At 45.8% G+C, this 14211-nt stretch overlaps 5 protein-coding genes across 5 annotated transcripts; 2 read left to right on the top strand and 3 right to left on the bottom strand.

The window, feature by feature from the left end:
* Positions 1-823: 823 nt before the first annotated feature.
* BKA55DRAFT_543850 (uncharacterized protein) lies at positions 824-2144 on the bottom strand (the record flags this gene model as incomplete). Its single annotated transcript, XM_046190640.1, has 3 exons — positions 824-1195; positions 1260-1348; positions 1898-2144. The coding sequence occupies 3 exons, from the start codon at positions 2142-2144 to the stop codon at positions 824-826; spliced, it is 708 nt and encodes a 235-aa protein (XP_046044428.1).
* A 1835-nt stretch (positions 2145-3979) lies between these two features.
* BKA55DRAFT_597671 (uncharacterized protein) lies at positions 3980-5025 on the top strand (the record flags this gene model as incomplete). Its single annotated transcript, XM_046196110.1, has 4 exons — positions 3980-4018; positions 4070-4531; positions 4581-4803; positions 4856-5025. 4 exons carry the CDS (start codon positions 3980-3982, stop codon positions 5023-5025), a joined length of 894 nt encoding a protein of 297 aa, XP_046044427.1.
* A 2609-nt stretch (positions 5026-7634) lies between these two features.
* BKA55DRAFT_694832 (S-adenosyl-L-methionine-dependent methyltransferase) lies at positions 7635-9170 on the bottom strand (the record flags this gene model as incomplete). The annotated part of the gene is made up of 10 exons (XM_046200089.1): positions 7635-7668; positions 7728-7810; positions 7867-8203; positions 8251-8460; positions 8513-8553; positions 8602-8668; positions 8722-8763; positions 8818-8916; positions 8966-8997; positions 9060-9170. The coding sequence occupies 10 exons, from the start codon at positions 9168-9170 to the stop codon at positions 7635-7637; spliced, it is 1056 nt and encodes a 351-aa protein (XP_046044426.1).
* Positions 9171-9721: 551 nt separating this feature from the next.
* On the bottom strand, positions 9722-11591 carry BKA55DRAFT_543845 (uncharacterized protein; the record flags this gene model as incomplete). The annotated part of the gene is made up of 3 exons (XM_046190639.1): positions 9722-10162; positions 10192-11326; positions 11437-11591. 3 exons carry the CDS (start codon positions 11589-11591, stop codon positions 9722-9724), a joined length of 1731 nt encoding a protein of 576 aa, XP_046044425.1.
* A 569-nt stretch (positions 11592-12160) lies between these two features.
* Positions 12161-14188, top strand: BKA55DRAFT_579253 (uncharacterized protein). Its single transcript, XM_046193829.1, has 4 exons — positions 12161-12545; positions 12605-12727; positions 12787-12902; positions 12957-14188. Exons 1-4 carry the CDS (start codon positions 12358-12360, stop codon positions 13892-13894), a joined length of 1365 nt encoding a protein of 454 aa, XP_046044424.1. The 5' UTR covers positions 12161-12357; the 3' UTR covers positions 13895-14188.
* Positions 14189-14211: the final 23 nt, after the last annotated feature.

Raw genomic sequence — 14211 nt, 5'->3', positions numbered from 1 at the left:
ATCGAGATCAAGATGAGGTATTGTTTATATGCATAGTGTACGGCTAAGACGGATGCTGAGAAAAAGCAGGATTGAGGAGGAATTTAAATTCGTGGAATTAAGGCTTGGAACTTGGCATTGAGAAGGTTTGGACTAATGCTGAGGATCGACATCATGGTGGGCTTGTAACAGAGAAAAGGCACACGACAGATATGTGTTCAATTGGCGATGCATGTAAATTCATTCCTCTTGATATACGGTAGTTATCCCATATTACCTGCGTCAGCAGCGAGATCTACCTCTTGTGGCTGGTAACCCATGCATCATTAGGATCTTATTGGAACGTTTATTGAAGAATGATTCACATTCATTCCCGTAATACGGCTCCCATTCTTCCAACAGACCCTCCTCCCCCGTAACAGCTCGGACATTCCTCCCCGCGCGTAGATCCCCGCTCGTTGCTCCATAACACTAACACCAACGAATGCGAAGCATCTTGTCGTGGGTCTTATTAATCGTGATTTCTTTCTTTTGTAGATAGCAATCAGGCGCTCGAGTCCATGCTCCTGGCCAGGCTTGATGTATTTTCTTTTAAAATCGACGACTGTTGTCGTCGCGACTTGATGCTAATGAGGTTTGCTTAATCATTGCTAGGGTCTTAATCATAGGTTGGAAAGTAATACACTGATAGAGGCCACCCAGCTCCTCGCTCCTCTTGTGCAAATTCTTAGCCACCCTAGGCATGATAGGTATACGTAACATAAGCTGCCAAGCTCTCCTATTTGAATTGAGCCGGAACCACAACGCCAAGAGCTTCGCCCGTCTCCAGCGTTTATATCGAAGGTTAAGCCAAATGAGGCAACAGTATCGTTGTGTTCAATTTCACTTGTAAGCTAAATTCACAAGCGAATACTTTCTCGACATCTCTAGCTTGGAGTGTTACATGGATACGCCGGCGATCAGTGGGTAAAGTCAGTACCGTGACATCCGCATCATGCATGTTGTTGTAGAGATCTCCGTTAGCAGTGAGAGGGGTTGTAGACACAGCAAGAAGGGCCCTGTTGTCGTCTAAGCTCACGTTTGGATCACTTCTGAGCATGGCGATCCGGACCACAGGATTGGCGATCGTGTAGCCAAAAACTCCTCCAGCAGAACCTCCAAATGCTGAGTTAAAAGCTTGGACCACGCCCCCTGAGCCATCACTGTAAGGCTTGATCTGATTGAGGTAATATTTAGCTATAACTTATCATTTGGAAGCATCTACATGTTCGTGAACTTACAGTCTCAGGCGAGGAGTTTGTGTCGCCTTGGTACGTATTATGCCCATTCGGGACAAGGTAGCAAGGAATCTGGTTGTGACTAGAAAATGCTATTTTATGATTCATCTGAAGAGGGAGTACTTCAATATTGTTAATCTCACTGAAGGTGTTAAAATAATGCAGTGTTAGAACTCAGTATACTGCTGTGCTCTTAAAGAATACAGAACCTTGTAGGAAAGTGGAATTTCGACAGAACATTGATTGATAGATGGCATGATGTTACCTGCCTGCAAAATCTCCAGTACGTTATTGAATATCAACAGATGCATGCATAGGTTAAGGTTCAAAACAGTGGAATGTAGCAAAGAATACTATCATATTATCAGTCAGCCACAAAGTACGGCATTTGGCCCCGGGCCCTAGAACCTGCAGGTGATTCGAAATAACTACTGGAATGTGATGAGCAAAGTCTGAAGCACTTCGTGTGTCAAATCTATCTTGCTACTTAATTCCTACATGGAGTCTATTATAGCTACCGGCGTCATAGCCCAATACGACCCCGGAAATCCTCACCTAAATCAATCCAACCCCACTGCTACTTATCTATCCCCGATGAATCTAAAGTATCCGGCAGCAATGCTCCTTCTTCACCGGCGTACAAGTCCATCCTGGCACAAGCTCCCAGTCCTCAAACAGCTTTGCCTGATCCATCTTGATCGTGAGACCAGTCATGACAACCTCTTTATCTTTGCAATCCGTAGTTACCGTCAGTTGAAGTGTGTTACTGATGATTTCAACCTGAGACTCCTCACCACAGGCTACTTGGAGGCGGTCAGCGTCACGCATCATATCAGTTGAGTGATACGGTTTTGGGGCGAAACTAACCTGTAAAATCATTTTAGACATCTTGAAGTGAATTTGGAAAGATGAATTGTTAGTAAGACTCAGGTTTTGAGGAAACGAGTTATAAAGCCGTTAGGGAAATCGCTAGTTTAGACTGAGAAGAAGGTCAAAGGAGGCTAACTGCGTTTATTAAATACAATCAAGGGCATGCCTTGAATCCTTGTCTAGCCGTTCAACATTTTGCTGTTCAAATCACTGTTCGTAACTGTTTTATGAACATTTAACCGTGAGATACGTGGAACGATAGAGCTGGAACACACCATATTAAGGATGTTCTCGAGATTCAAGGATCTGTTAATGAGATGTTCGTCCATACAGGCTTCTTTATTACATCCCCCGCTAAGTCGGGGTTCGGTGTAATGCCAGACGAATAACTCCTTGTCCTCAAGCGCTCAGGGTTTCAGTCCTCCCATCCTTACGAGTAGCAGTTATTTCAGAGACTTCCCACTCGTTAAACATCTTCAGCCTACAGAAAATTGGCCATATCTCGGCCTTCATCCTCTGCGCATCATCGTTTTCCTTCTCATAAGTGAACTTGATAGTCTTTGTTGCGTGGTCGGCACAAGCCCTCACGTAAGGGCCAATGCATTCTTTGATCAAATATTCGGAGGTTGGATTCGCCCAAAATGTTAAGTCGGCTTTTTGCTTAAAGACAACAACTATTTTGGTATAGCTGATTTTGGTCATTGTTGGTTGGGATTAGGTGATATATTTAATAGTTAAACTTTCTTGTAGACGCTTGTGTAATACATAAGTTGAATTCGTGTCTCTAGGTAAGAATTAAGGTATGTATACCCTTTAACACTTCCTCATTCAGGGATGGCTGGTTTCTCCAAGGAGTAGTGATCCAAATTCCCAGAGGCCCCTCATAGTATTAACACATAAAGCCATTCTCCAGGTGGTAGCAAAAGAAATCCATATGATAGAGTATCAGTCTCGTAATCATCCATCTTATCAATTATACCACATCATGTGAGTTACGCTTATCACGGAAGGTGGTAAAAAGATCTTCTGTTCATAGTTGAGAGCTAAATAACCAACAGCTGTCCTTGAGTTACTGCCATTCATAAGCGTTCGATAATGAGGTTGTCATTCTCTCTGACGTTAACACAAAGCGCCGTCTAATCACCACTTCCAGTTTCCCTATCGTTATAATTGAAGGGTATCAATAAAACACCAGTCTCGAGGCATATATCCGGCGTATCACGGGTATTGGACATCAGGTTCAACGGGGCGGATTTAGGGGCCCTATTTCCATTGGATCGGAATTCCGTATTAACGTTGATGACTCCACCCCGCAACCTTTGATAGATCTCGCCGATTGGATACAATGCTCGGTAGCTACATAATAGGCTATCTGCTTACGAATGGGCTTCCGGTTCCATTCGGAAGGAATAAGAGGATGCGGCGTGGGTTTTGTAAACAGTAACCTGTCCTCAGGGAGCAAGAAAACTTCAGACCTTGATCCAGGGTGCCAAAATAAACTTTTGAGGAAATCTCCTAAGCCTATAGTAACTTACCTAAGTCTTTTTGTCACTTAGGATCAAGGTCCTAAGTTTTCTTGCCTCCCCTAGCCTGTCGTCTCTGGCGTCAGCGCTAGGAGGGACAGCGACGAGGGTTACGATCCATCGCGCTGATCTTTCCCTTCTCGAGATAAATACACTGGGGCAGCCAATCGTCGGCTTCATAAGTGAATCCTTATAGGTAAGCCCAGGCAAGTATATAACTATCGAACTGTCTGACAGAGTTTGATATCTTTTACCCTTCGGACTAGGAGAACAACTTAACGAAACGTAACTCAAGTCCCCATTGGAATCGCGGAGAACGAGGCATCAACAATGAATTCTCCAACCGCAACTATCAACGGTATCACAATCGTGGGATAAACTAGCTCTCTTTATGATCACCATCAAGCTAATTTGATATAGCGAAACCATGCCAAGCCCTACGAAGCCATCTCAGCTCAGCGACCAGAGTTGTCACAAACCGGTCGAACTGTCCTCGTCTGCGGCGGCTCTGCAGGCATTGGCCATGCAATTGCACGAAACTATTGTATCGCGGGTGCATCCAATGTTATCATCTTAGGTCGCCGTAGTGATGTTGCGAACGAGGCAGCCTCCAAGCTGAACGACGCTTATCCCAGCACCAAAGTGACCACGCGTACCTGCGACTTGTTCAATAGAACCCAGGCCCAACAAGTCTGGGATGACCTGGAGAGAGACAATATCTCGATTGATGTTCTCATTGTCAATGCTGTAGGTCAACCAGCGCTTCAGCCAATTCTAGAGCAAGGCGCGGATAGGCTGTGGCAGGACTTTGAGACCAACGTGCATGCTCCTTTATACCTCGTTGAGAGATTCTATAAGCAGCCCGGACATACGAAACAAAAGGTCGACCTACCAAAACTAACTAGAATGATTGACTGACCCTTGATTATAGTTTGTTGTGTCGGTATCGACTCAAGATATCCATCGTTGGGACAGCGCGCCGCAGATGCCTGGATACCAACTGACCAAGAACTCCTTCGCTACCGTGATGCAGCAGGTTGCTCGTGACACACCCGAGTCTGACATGCGAATCATTTCATTTCATCCATCGATTGTTTTTACAGAAGCAGCGAGGAAGGCTGGATACACCGAGGACACTCTGCCTTGGTCAGATGGTATGTTGAACCGTCGCTTTCGTGCTGAGCCCCAGTAACTGACGTATCTCAGAGAATATTCCTGGTGGCTTCGCTGTATGGGCTGCGTCCCCAGAGGCGCAGTTTCTCCATGGTCGTTTCGTCTGGTCAACATGGGATGTAAATGACTTAGGATCCGTAGAGCTCAGGAAGCAGATTGACTCAGACCCTTGGTTACTCAAAGTCGGAGTGAAGGGCTTATAAGCGTCTTGTGAGACCCTCAAAGGGCTGCGTCTTGTTATTTTCCATGTTGGGTTACACCTCAGTCCCTTCCCCGCACCGGTCAGAGATACACCATTACCAAAGATGTTTCAATCTGGTGAGATTGTTCTGAATCCCTGTCAGTTTAATCTATCATAGAACCTTTGATTGAAAATTGTAGACGAGGAATATTCATGCTTCCCATTGCTTCATGATACTGGTCTTCACGTATTATGTTGGGCACAGATATCCCCCTTCCATATAGCGTCATGCCAGTAGTTTAAAGTCGATCAATAGACAAGAGTCAAATGACTGTAGGCATCAGAAAGCATCAATCTCATAATCTTACTACCTAATCTCATGCCGTCTCACATGTTGCTAAGTTCGTTGCTGAGTTCTACGTGCTGATTACATGCTCTCAGAAAGGTCTCAACTGCAAATATCTGATCCAGCTCACAATTGTCTCATGTGTTGCATACTAGAAGAAAATGAATGTAAGCGTCTTCTATTGAAGGCTAAATGACTATTTGGCGATGGCATACGTTTCCATCATCACTGTGAGAGTAACCATCCTGAGTTCTATTTCTCCGCGCTGAACAAAGGTCGTTGATTTATATGAAATACTGTCTATGACTTTTTCCATGCTCATCAGTGATAATCAGTCGAAAGAATTCCCAATCTTTGAAAAAGCCAACCTTCTTAAGCACCTCAAAAGCGCGATTCTTTACCTTTTCCAGGGAAGTCGTGGGGGAAGTGTTGTCGACATAAAGCCTGTATCTGAGTGTCCCAGTTTCCTCGTCGAATCTTCGTTCGAAACACTCCGCGCCACAATCCCTAAAAGTTTCCTTACCTGGCATCTTAAACTCGCTTCCTTTGGCCTTGAAAAAGGCGTCCATTTTTATTAACCATGGCTTTGGTGCAGGCATTGCGAGTGTGTGGGTGTTCGTGCAAGGGTTAAATATGTGGTTTCGGTAGTGGGTTGTGTTGATGTACGATTAAATGAGTTCGTGTGAGTTTATGTCGACTTTCTGTCGGCATCGGTGGAACGCAGGGTCCTCATATAGCTGCAATGAGGACTGTGGCTCGTGACTCGGATGTCTCTCTCTTGCTTCACTATCGATCCAAGACCAGTGATTCAACTTGTGAGAGATAGATAGTGAAACACCCAATGCCAAAATAAACTGTGACACTGTCAAGACTACTATGATTCAAAGAACCTACAGCCTAATCAGGAGAAGCCCCCCTTGTACACAGCAACTACAGACGCTGATTCATGGATGCCGAGACGACCATCACAGTCTTAGATTGAGGTCCATTATTGTCCCTCCTATTTCTGACCTAATTCAATCATACAGTTGCAAGAAGCCTGCAGTCTCTCTTCGTAATAACCAGTAACAGTTTACTTCTTTTATGGCCAGCACGCCTACTTTAATCTAACTCGCATTTACATGCCACTGAAAAATTGATCTCATCATCAAAGGTTCATATCCAGTGACAGCTCCCGTGCTCAATTCGCCCCAATTCATGCTCAGGAAGATGAGTCCAAAGCTCAGCCATACTCATGCCACATAATATTGCAATCATCCTTCTTCACAAATGAAACATATTGTCCACGTTATACTTCGGTCGAGGGTGATGAGGTTTTATTATTACTACCCTTAGGGAAGTACCGCGAGCAACGGCATTAAACCGCAGAGATATTCTTCTAAAATAGACACTTGGTATCCTGGAGTAGCCGTTCGTCCTGAATAGCATCGAAAATGCCTGCATTGTTGGTCATGAGCAGCAGTTCGTATATATCCCATTCCTCTAAAATGTTCTCCTTTCCTAGCAGGTTCCACAATTCATCCTTCAGTTTCCCTGCATTGTCGAAGTTATCGTAGATTTTGAATTTGAATAACCCAGTCTTCTCTTCGTATTCTTGAGCGGACCGCCGTGTGAACTTATGTTTCTTCAAAATATCTTCTGTTGGAGGTTCAGCCAGGGGGGTCTTTGCCTTGAAACAGGCTTCCATCATCACGAAAATCGTTCCAACCATTTTGACGGGAACAATGTATGGAAGGCAGCTGATTAACTGAGCTTATGTGGCAGATATGGTCTGGTAATGAGCTGAGCCTCTTTGAGCATGTAAATACTTTGTCCGAATTCTTGTCTCTCTCTCTGTCGCATAGGTCACTTATATAGCTGTAAAAGAAGAGAAGTGTTCGTCAGAGACATCTCTACACCGCAACACGAACCCTGATTGTCGGCATTCGAATGAGATAGCCGGCGCATTCTTGGAATCAGTCTGTCAGGCTCAACCTATAAAGTACTACGATTATGTAACTTGGTAGAGTGCCACGATGCACTGGTAGTGAATATATCGGCTTCTCACTGTGAAGTTCAATCGTTGGTCTCTGTTTCAGAAGCACGCAACTGGGGTTGTGTGAATAGAACTGAGCAAGTGTAGATTAAGATTTCTGATGAGCATCTACATGGTAGTGACGAGCGTTGAATCTACTTTCTGCTGATGTATATTTATGAGATACCTTCGCTGAACATTCAGTCAATGGTCTTATCCTCAGTAATCCCGATTCTATACTCATGATGCTACCATCCATACCTCCAATATTTCAAGCCTCTGGTTTCTGTCCATAAAATACAGTCCTGTGTAAAGGCCCGGGTCAGTATGTCTTTTTGATCCTCCAATAGTAGCCTGGACTTACACTTCAAGATACGCATGCAAAGCTGGGTTCGTCAATTCTTTGCGCATGTCGGCCAAGAACAACTGGGCATCCTCGTATTTCCACTAAATCCGCCCCGTTAGCAAACTGTCGCTATCATCCGGCATCCGTTCCAACTTACGCCAAGCATTTCAGTCAAACCACGAATTGAGAAGCCTTCAAGACCTTGAAGAAGGAAATGGCGATTCCAAGCACCCCACTGCTTGAGAATCTTGTCCTTTGGCCAAGTTCCAATTGGAACCTTGATCCTTCGGCCCGAAACATTGGTAAATCCAGCGTCGGAGATCGACTTCTGCATCTTGTCATCCCAGAAGAAGGATTTTCCTGTCAGAGTTTCAATCTTCTTGAAAACCTCTACCCACTTGAAAAGCGGTGATTCGGGCTTCAGAGTATCGTCATCACACTTTGAGTTGCCCCAGAGTTCGACGCTTTCTACCCAGCCACCAGGCTTCGTGTGCCTAGAGAAGTTAGAAGCAACTCACAGTGTTTTCAAGGGTAAACATACTTGAACGCTTTACGGTAAAGCTCAGTCCAGTCGGGGATACAGCCTATCATAGAACGTACGTGAATAAAGTCGAAGTTGTCGTCGGGGTAAGTCCATTCATTTGTGATATCGTCAACCTCGAATCTGCAGTTGGGGGGTACGAAGTTTGGTTGGATGGGAGAAAGATCGACGCCAAGAACGTCAGCCGAAGGATGCTCATCAGCGAATTCACTGCATTTGTTAGTCTTGATATCAGGGAAGGGCTTCATCTATGTGAACTCACATTGCCCAAATACCAGTTCCGCATCCTATGTCAAGAACTTTCTGCCCCTCAATTAGAGGATGCTCTCATGTTTTGGGGGTGTTGTTTACCTGAGGACTATCTCCAATGGGTGCCTCATACAGCGAATTGCCAAGGATGATTCTATATACCTCGTGCCTGTTCAAATGTCTCAGAAGGCTGCCAGTACTTGTCGTAGATATCTTTCTTACATGAGGTCTTCGGCTTCTTGTTGACGATCATCATTGGGAGCCCTAAAACTTGTATAAGCTGACTAGAGCATCAGAAAGCACTCAATAACAGCTCACCAATAGGATCCATCTTGGTAGGCGTGGTATCGTCGTCCATTCTCCCACTTGAACGCCATAATCGAGGACCGAAGGGACTCGGTATCAGTAATGCCCGTGCTGCAATTATGTAAATAACTAAACAGGCCTTGTTCTGATATTGACTCACGATTTGGAGTACGAAGAATCGGAATCATCATCCTATTACCCAGTGTTCTGATTAGTCTCCAAAACGGTCGAAAACTATCGTGGGCTGATCATACAACTTCAATTGCCGCCTGCTCTTCTGCAACCTGGTCCAGCGCAGCCGGGGACTGCGGTCCTGGCGGCGACTTGGTAGGCGACCTAGACTTTTGCGACTTTGGGGACGACATTTTTCGTACAATATTCGCACCGGATATGCTAGAAGAGTCAGATTGAGATTAAACTTGGCGCCGTCGAAAACTAAAAGAGGGATTAAAAAGCAAGAACAGACCGTTCGTGTGTTGGCTGATGAGGGGGTTTCCACTGTATCCCTGTCGAGGGCATTGCAAGCCAACACATATTCTTATGCATATGGTCTTGGGTTACATTCCGTGGCGGAAGTGTCAATCAACGGTGCTAACCATCATGAACCTGGGGTGTGGAGCTTGGTTCAACGTTCGGCTAGGGAAGCTAAAATGTCAGATCATAGGCACCATAAGAACAATCTGTTCACTTGATATGTATTGTTCATAACTTTGGGTTAGTTCTGAGACATATGTACAGAGAATGCCGCGTGATACTGCGCAGCGTTGTACCCCTTGCATTATGACAGTTACAGTGACAGGGTTCGCATACGAGAAAAATTATTGCAGGGTTTTTGCATCAACCAGCCAATCATCACCTTGGCAGATCTGTCGCCCGCGCGGAATTAGCAATCAAATGCAGAACCGACAGCTCATAGTTACTTTGTTCTGGCCTCCAACTGCTGCCATTCACCATTCATGGAGCTGCCGAGGTCAGAGGTGTCAATCCTTGAAAACGCCACGAGTTCTCGTCGGGCTTTGATGGTGTTTCGTCGTCTTTGGCCAGCGCGCTTGCATGTGCGGCACCTTCTCCGTCTTGTCGATTGACACCCAAGACAATTCGACTGGTTTCGAGAGCAAGCTCCGCACTTCAAACTTGGCCTGCAATTCTGGCACATGTCGGATCCCTCAATCTCCCGTTGTATCTCAAGAAGTAAGTCGTCTGTCTCCTGCGATCCTCGAATATCGCCCCACTCACGTTTCCACGAGGAGAGTGTCAAGCACAAGCCAATGGCTCTGATGCGACAAATGTTATCGCCAGTTCTCAGCAAGCCAATGGCTTGCATAAGAGCTCTCTCGCAGGCGCTAAATTCTGCGTGCTGACGATGAATCGTGGCAATTATTTTACTTGCAATAGTAAAAGCCATAGCTTTGCTGGTCCAGGCAGGATGAGCAGCCAGAATAGGCTGGTGTCCTGTATGATATCGCGAGCCGTATCTTGTGCTTGAACTGTCTCGCCACAGACCCAGAATGTAGCGTAAGCAAAGTAGTGTCTGACTCGCACGCAAGCATCAGACTGCCGCCATAGCTCAGGTGGTATCATCTCCGGGCTGTAGCAACGCTGCCGAACTTGTTTGAACTTCAGTAACAAGATGTCGCTTCGAATATTCTCCCTTAGACGCTCATAAGGTGGACTCTCGGATGCACTCTTCCGTGCTGCCTTGATGGAAGACTTTGGTTGTTGCCGTGTTGGGCTGGAAGACAGCGGCTTGCGCTTGACAGTTTTAACGTATGGCTTGCAGAAATATTGAGCGTAGGTTGACCAAAGGTTCAGCATCATGATGTTCTCATCTGACACTTTGTGATCAAGGGTCTTGAGAGTCTCTTGAAACCCGATTCGAATTGTGATTCTGAAATCTGTCTCTTCAACGTCAAGGATGCAGTCGAGAATATCGGCCAAAGGGTTTTCGGGCCCATATGTGGTATAAGAATCATCTCTCATTCTCCCAAGGACTGTTGACACAGCTTGAAGGTGAGGAGCCCGCCGGTCCAAGCCATGTAGAAGCATCGCTAGCTTCCATATCTTACCAAAGAATAACGGATCCATCTGATCAACGAAGCTTTCCAAGTCGTTGTTAAGATCATTGAGTATTTTCTGAGCTGCTCTTATCTGGTTGCATCGTAGCATGGTCGACATGGAATCGCAGTAGGCTTCTACAGCTCGCCACTTGTCGGGCGACAGCTCTGTTCCATCTGGACAAACGAAGCCAATGGGGCTGGATTTCCATGTTTGATTATTATCTCGAACAAACATGGAATCCAAAATCTGGCTGATGGAGTAGAGTGCTTTCTCTTGAAGCCGGTATCGTTGAAGGCGAGGATGAGATGGTAGCAGAGGCGTGAAGCGAACCGAGTGGATGGACTTGAGAATACTTAGGATGACATGTTTTTTTCTTTCCTCTGGGTCCTTTGTGCGTGTCCTCTTCTTGATACCAGAGTTGTTGGAATTCTTCTTCACGAAACGCTTTCGAAGGCATCCTTGGCTTTGCTTTGTATCAGTACGGCAAATATAACAATTCATAACGCTTATTGGCATGTATTTTGAAACTGGAATAATGACTCTCCTTGAGTAGAATGGACAGCCTTGACATACCTTATTTTAAAGTCAAAAAACTCATCCAATATGCTTGATACAAGCCACGCAGGGACATTGTCTTCGATGTAAAGAGTCTGGATAATTGGAGTAACAGACTTAAAGTTGGCATCTGCCTCCAAAGTCTCCTCAATATGTCCTCTTGACAGACTCATAGTAACAAACGATCAAATTGATCGACGGTATCTTTGGCTCGTGCTGAGGTGGTATACGCAAGAATCTGACAGGTGAAAGTTGGATATGCAATACGGGATCCACGGATGTTATGTTATAGTCTCTCTTGTCAGAACACTGCAATCTCTCCGCCACAGAACACGTTGCTGCAGCTGAGAGGCAAGCACCTACTTGAGAACAAAAAGCCGCTGGCCAATGATTAGTGCTTTTCAGTTCGGGCAGTGTCTTTTCCGACGCTGATGAGCACTTTAGGTAGCAATCGAGTCAAAGGTGCAGATAGACGTTGTCGTACAATCCACACCAACCAATGGCACAGCTATGCCAACCCCGCTTCACGATATGACTTCTGGAACATCAGTGGCTGGTCCCTTGATGTATGGTGGGGCGGACAATAGTGAAGAGCCAATCTCACACAGGCATTCTTCACCTTCAAGCAGAGCCTACTCAGCCGGTCTAAGACAGCCAGTATTATTGCATAATCGACAACCTGATTCTGGGTTGGGGGGCCCAAGACTAATTGGATTGGGTGTTGGTATGATCGAACTGAACAGATTGGGCACGCCTGCTTATCTCGCAATTTCCTGCTCATCGGCGTGCGAAATGCCTATAAGTACCGGGCCCTTCACAGGAGATCACATTTTAACTTCCAAGCATTCTTCCTTCACTCAGCAATCACTTTGCATTGATCAATACCGAGCTTGACAGGATCACTTTTACTCACTTCAGACTTTACCTTACAACGTCGCCATGGCCATTATTGATATGCCCGTCACCACTCAAGAGACCAATGATCATCCAATTGACGTTCCAGACGAATCTGCACTTGTCTCTACTCGCAAGTCCACTCCATCTGATTTTGAAGATCAAAGCTCATCACAAGAAGATGGGCTGGCGTATAATGACCATGACTCATCTGAAGATACTACCCGTGACAGGTAAAGAGAAAATAAAGCTATTATTCTGCTAAGAAGTGTTTTGGCTAACTATCTGAAAGTGGGCATCAGAATCTAGACGAAACGTCTCCGAAATGGACCTGGGGCTTCAAAAAGTTGCGCAGTCTTCTGTCTGAGGGTCGGGGAGCAGTGACCGATCCTGTCGTACGGTTCGTTGGGCGCCAGTATGTCAATCACCAGATCTATACTTTGGCAACTCTGAAACTCTGACATTCTGGTATAGTCTCCTTGGCACTAAGCTCATCTTCGTCGTTGGTAAAGCTGGGACGGGGAAGACATCTATCCTGTCTGAACTCACAGATCATGGTGACCTACAGCCGTGCACAACCCTCCAAGCAGGTACGCCGCCGACATTTCCTCCTATCAAGTTGTTGTGTGGGTAACGTCGCCTAGGCACCAAGAACTATCGTATGATCCCTGGTATCATTGATGACGAACAGTATCTTTTTGTTGATACGGCCGGGTTTGGGGATCCCAATCGGGATGACATGGAGACGTTCAAGGACTCAGTAAGCTGTCTGATTGCTCTCGGGTCTTTTGTTGAAGTGGTCGGAGTTCTCTTTGTCATTGGGAATCCAGGAACCAGACTGGATCAACAAGATGCCAAGACCCTTCGTTGGTTGCAATGCTTCTGCGGTCCGGACTTCTTTCGCAATATCACCATTGTCACAAGCTTTTGGGACTCATACAATGCTGGTTCATTCAAACAGGCATTCAACAGAATGCAGAGCCTATATGCAGACAAGATCTTTGAGAAGATCCTAAGCCCTTCAACCTCGGAGAAACGCTACCATGGAGTCCATATTTACCATCATGGAGTCACAGGTGGAAATCTCACGTTGGACTCCTTCCCCGGATTAGACTATACTGAGAACCGACATGAACGCCGCGAAGAACTTCGCAACTTAATCCGACGCCGCTATGCAGAGCGTCGCTACAAGCCTACCAAGCTCCAGTTCATGCGGCAAGCTGAGGAAAGAGTGCCATTCATGGAAACCGAAGCCGCTAAGACTCTGCGAGCTCCGGCTGTTGGTGTCACTGTCAATATTGTCAAGGGCAGATGCGTAATTGAGGCTGTTCCAACTGCACAGGAAACTCCGCCTTTGGAGTATGGAGAAGTGCCTCATGTCAAAGAGGCTTCTTGGAGAGAAACTGTACTTCAATGGTGGAATACTGCCGTTCAAGTAGGGGAGTTCTTTCGTGACGCACGCCAGCGGCAGGCCCGAGCCCGGGCCTCCACTGCTGGAACAGCTGGCTTCCTTCAGGGAGTTCGTCAGTGGTGGAATGGATGGTCAACGGCTCAGACGTCGCCAGGTGATGCTGATCAATGAGAACTGGGTCTGAGGGTATTCTGTGCAGGACGAGAGAATACTTATTCATCGTGCGACTACTGTCATTACTAAAGTCGAGTTTGGAAATGACTCGTTGAGCTTACTTATATGTCAAATTGTCTTTGCAATCGCTACACATCTGGCCACGTCCTCTCGGGAAATGACGACCCTAGAATTACTAGACGCAACTAAATTTCTTGACATGGAATAACGAATCTTATGTAGAGCTCCACTTTATCCTTATTATAACTAGCTTACAGTTTCATGAAAGAATCGGATGGTTGCAAGCCCGAACTGACTTGTACAAACATGTTTTC

Source organism: Fusarium redolens, assembly GCF_020744475.1.
Source record: "Fusarium redolens strain MPI-CAGE-AT-0023 chromosome Unknown BKA55scaffold_17, whole genome shotgun sequence".
NCBI classification, from domain to species: Eukaryota; Fungi; Ascomycota; class Sordariomycetes; order Hypocreales; family Nectriaceae; genus Fusarium; species Fusarium redolens.
This window is presented reverse-complemented; position numbering and strand designations above follow the sequence as displayed.

Excerpts from the sequence above, each read along its gene's own strand:
- BKA55DRAFT_579253 (XM_046193829.1), top strand. The coding sequence starts at position 12,358 with ATGGCCATTATTGATATGCCCGTCACCACTCAAGAGACCAATGATCAT. Across the intron at positions 12,728-12,786 it reads GTACGGTTCGTTGGGCGCCA|TCTCCTTGGCACTAAGCTCA; the intron begins GTATGTCAATCA and ends ATTCTGGTATAG. Across the intron at positions 12,903-12,956 it reads GTGCACAACCCTCCAAGCAG|GCACCAAGAACTATCGTATG; the intron begins GTACGCCGCCGA and ends AACGTCGCCTAG.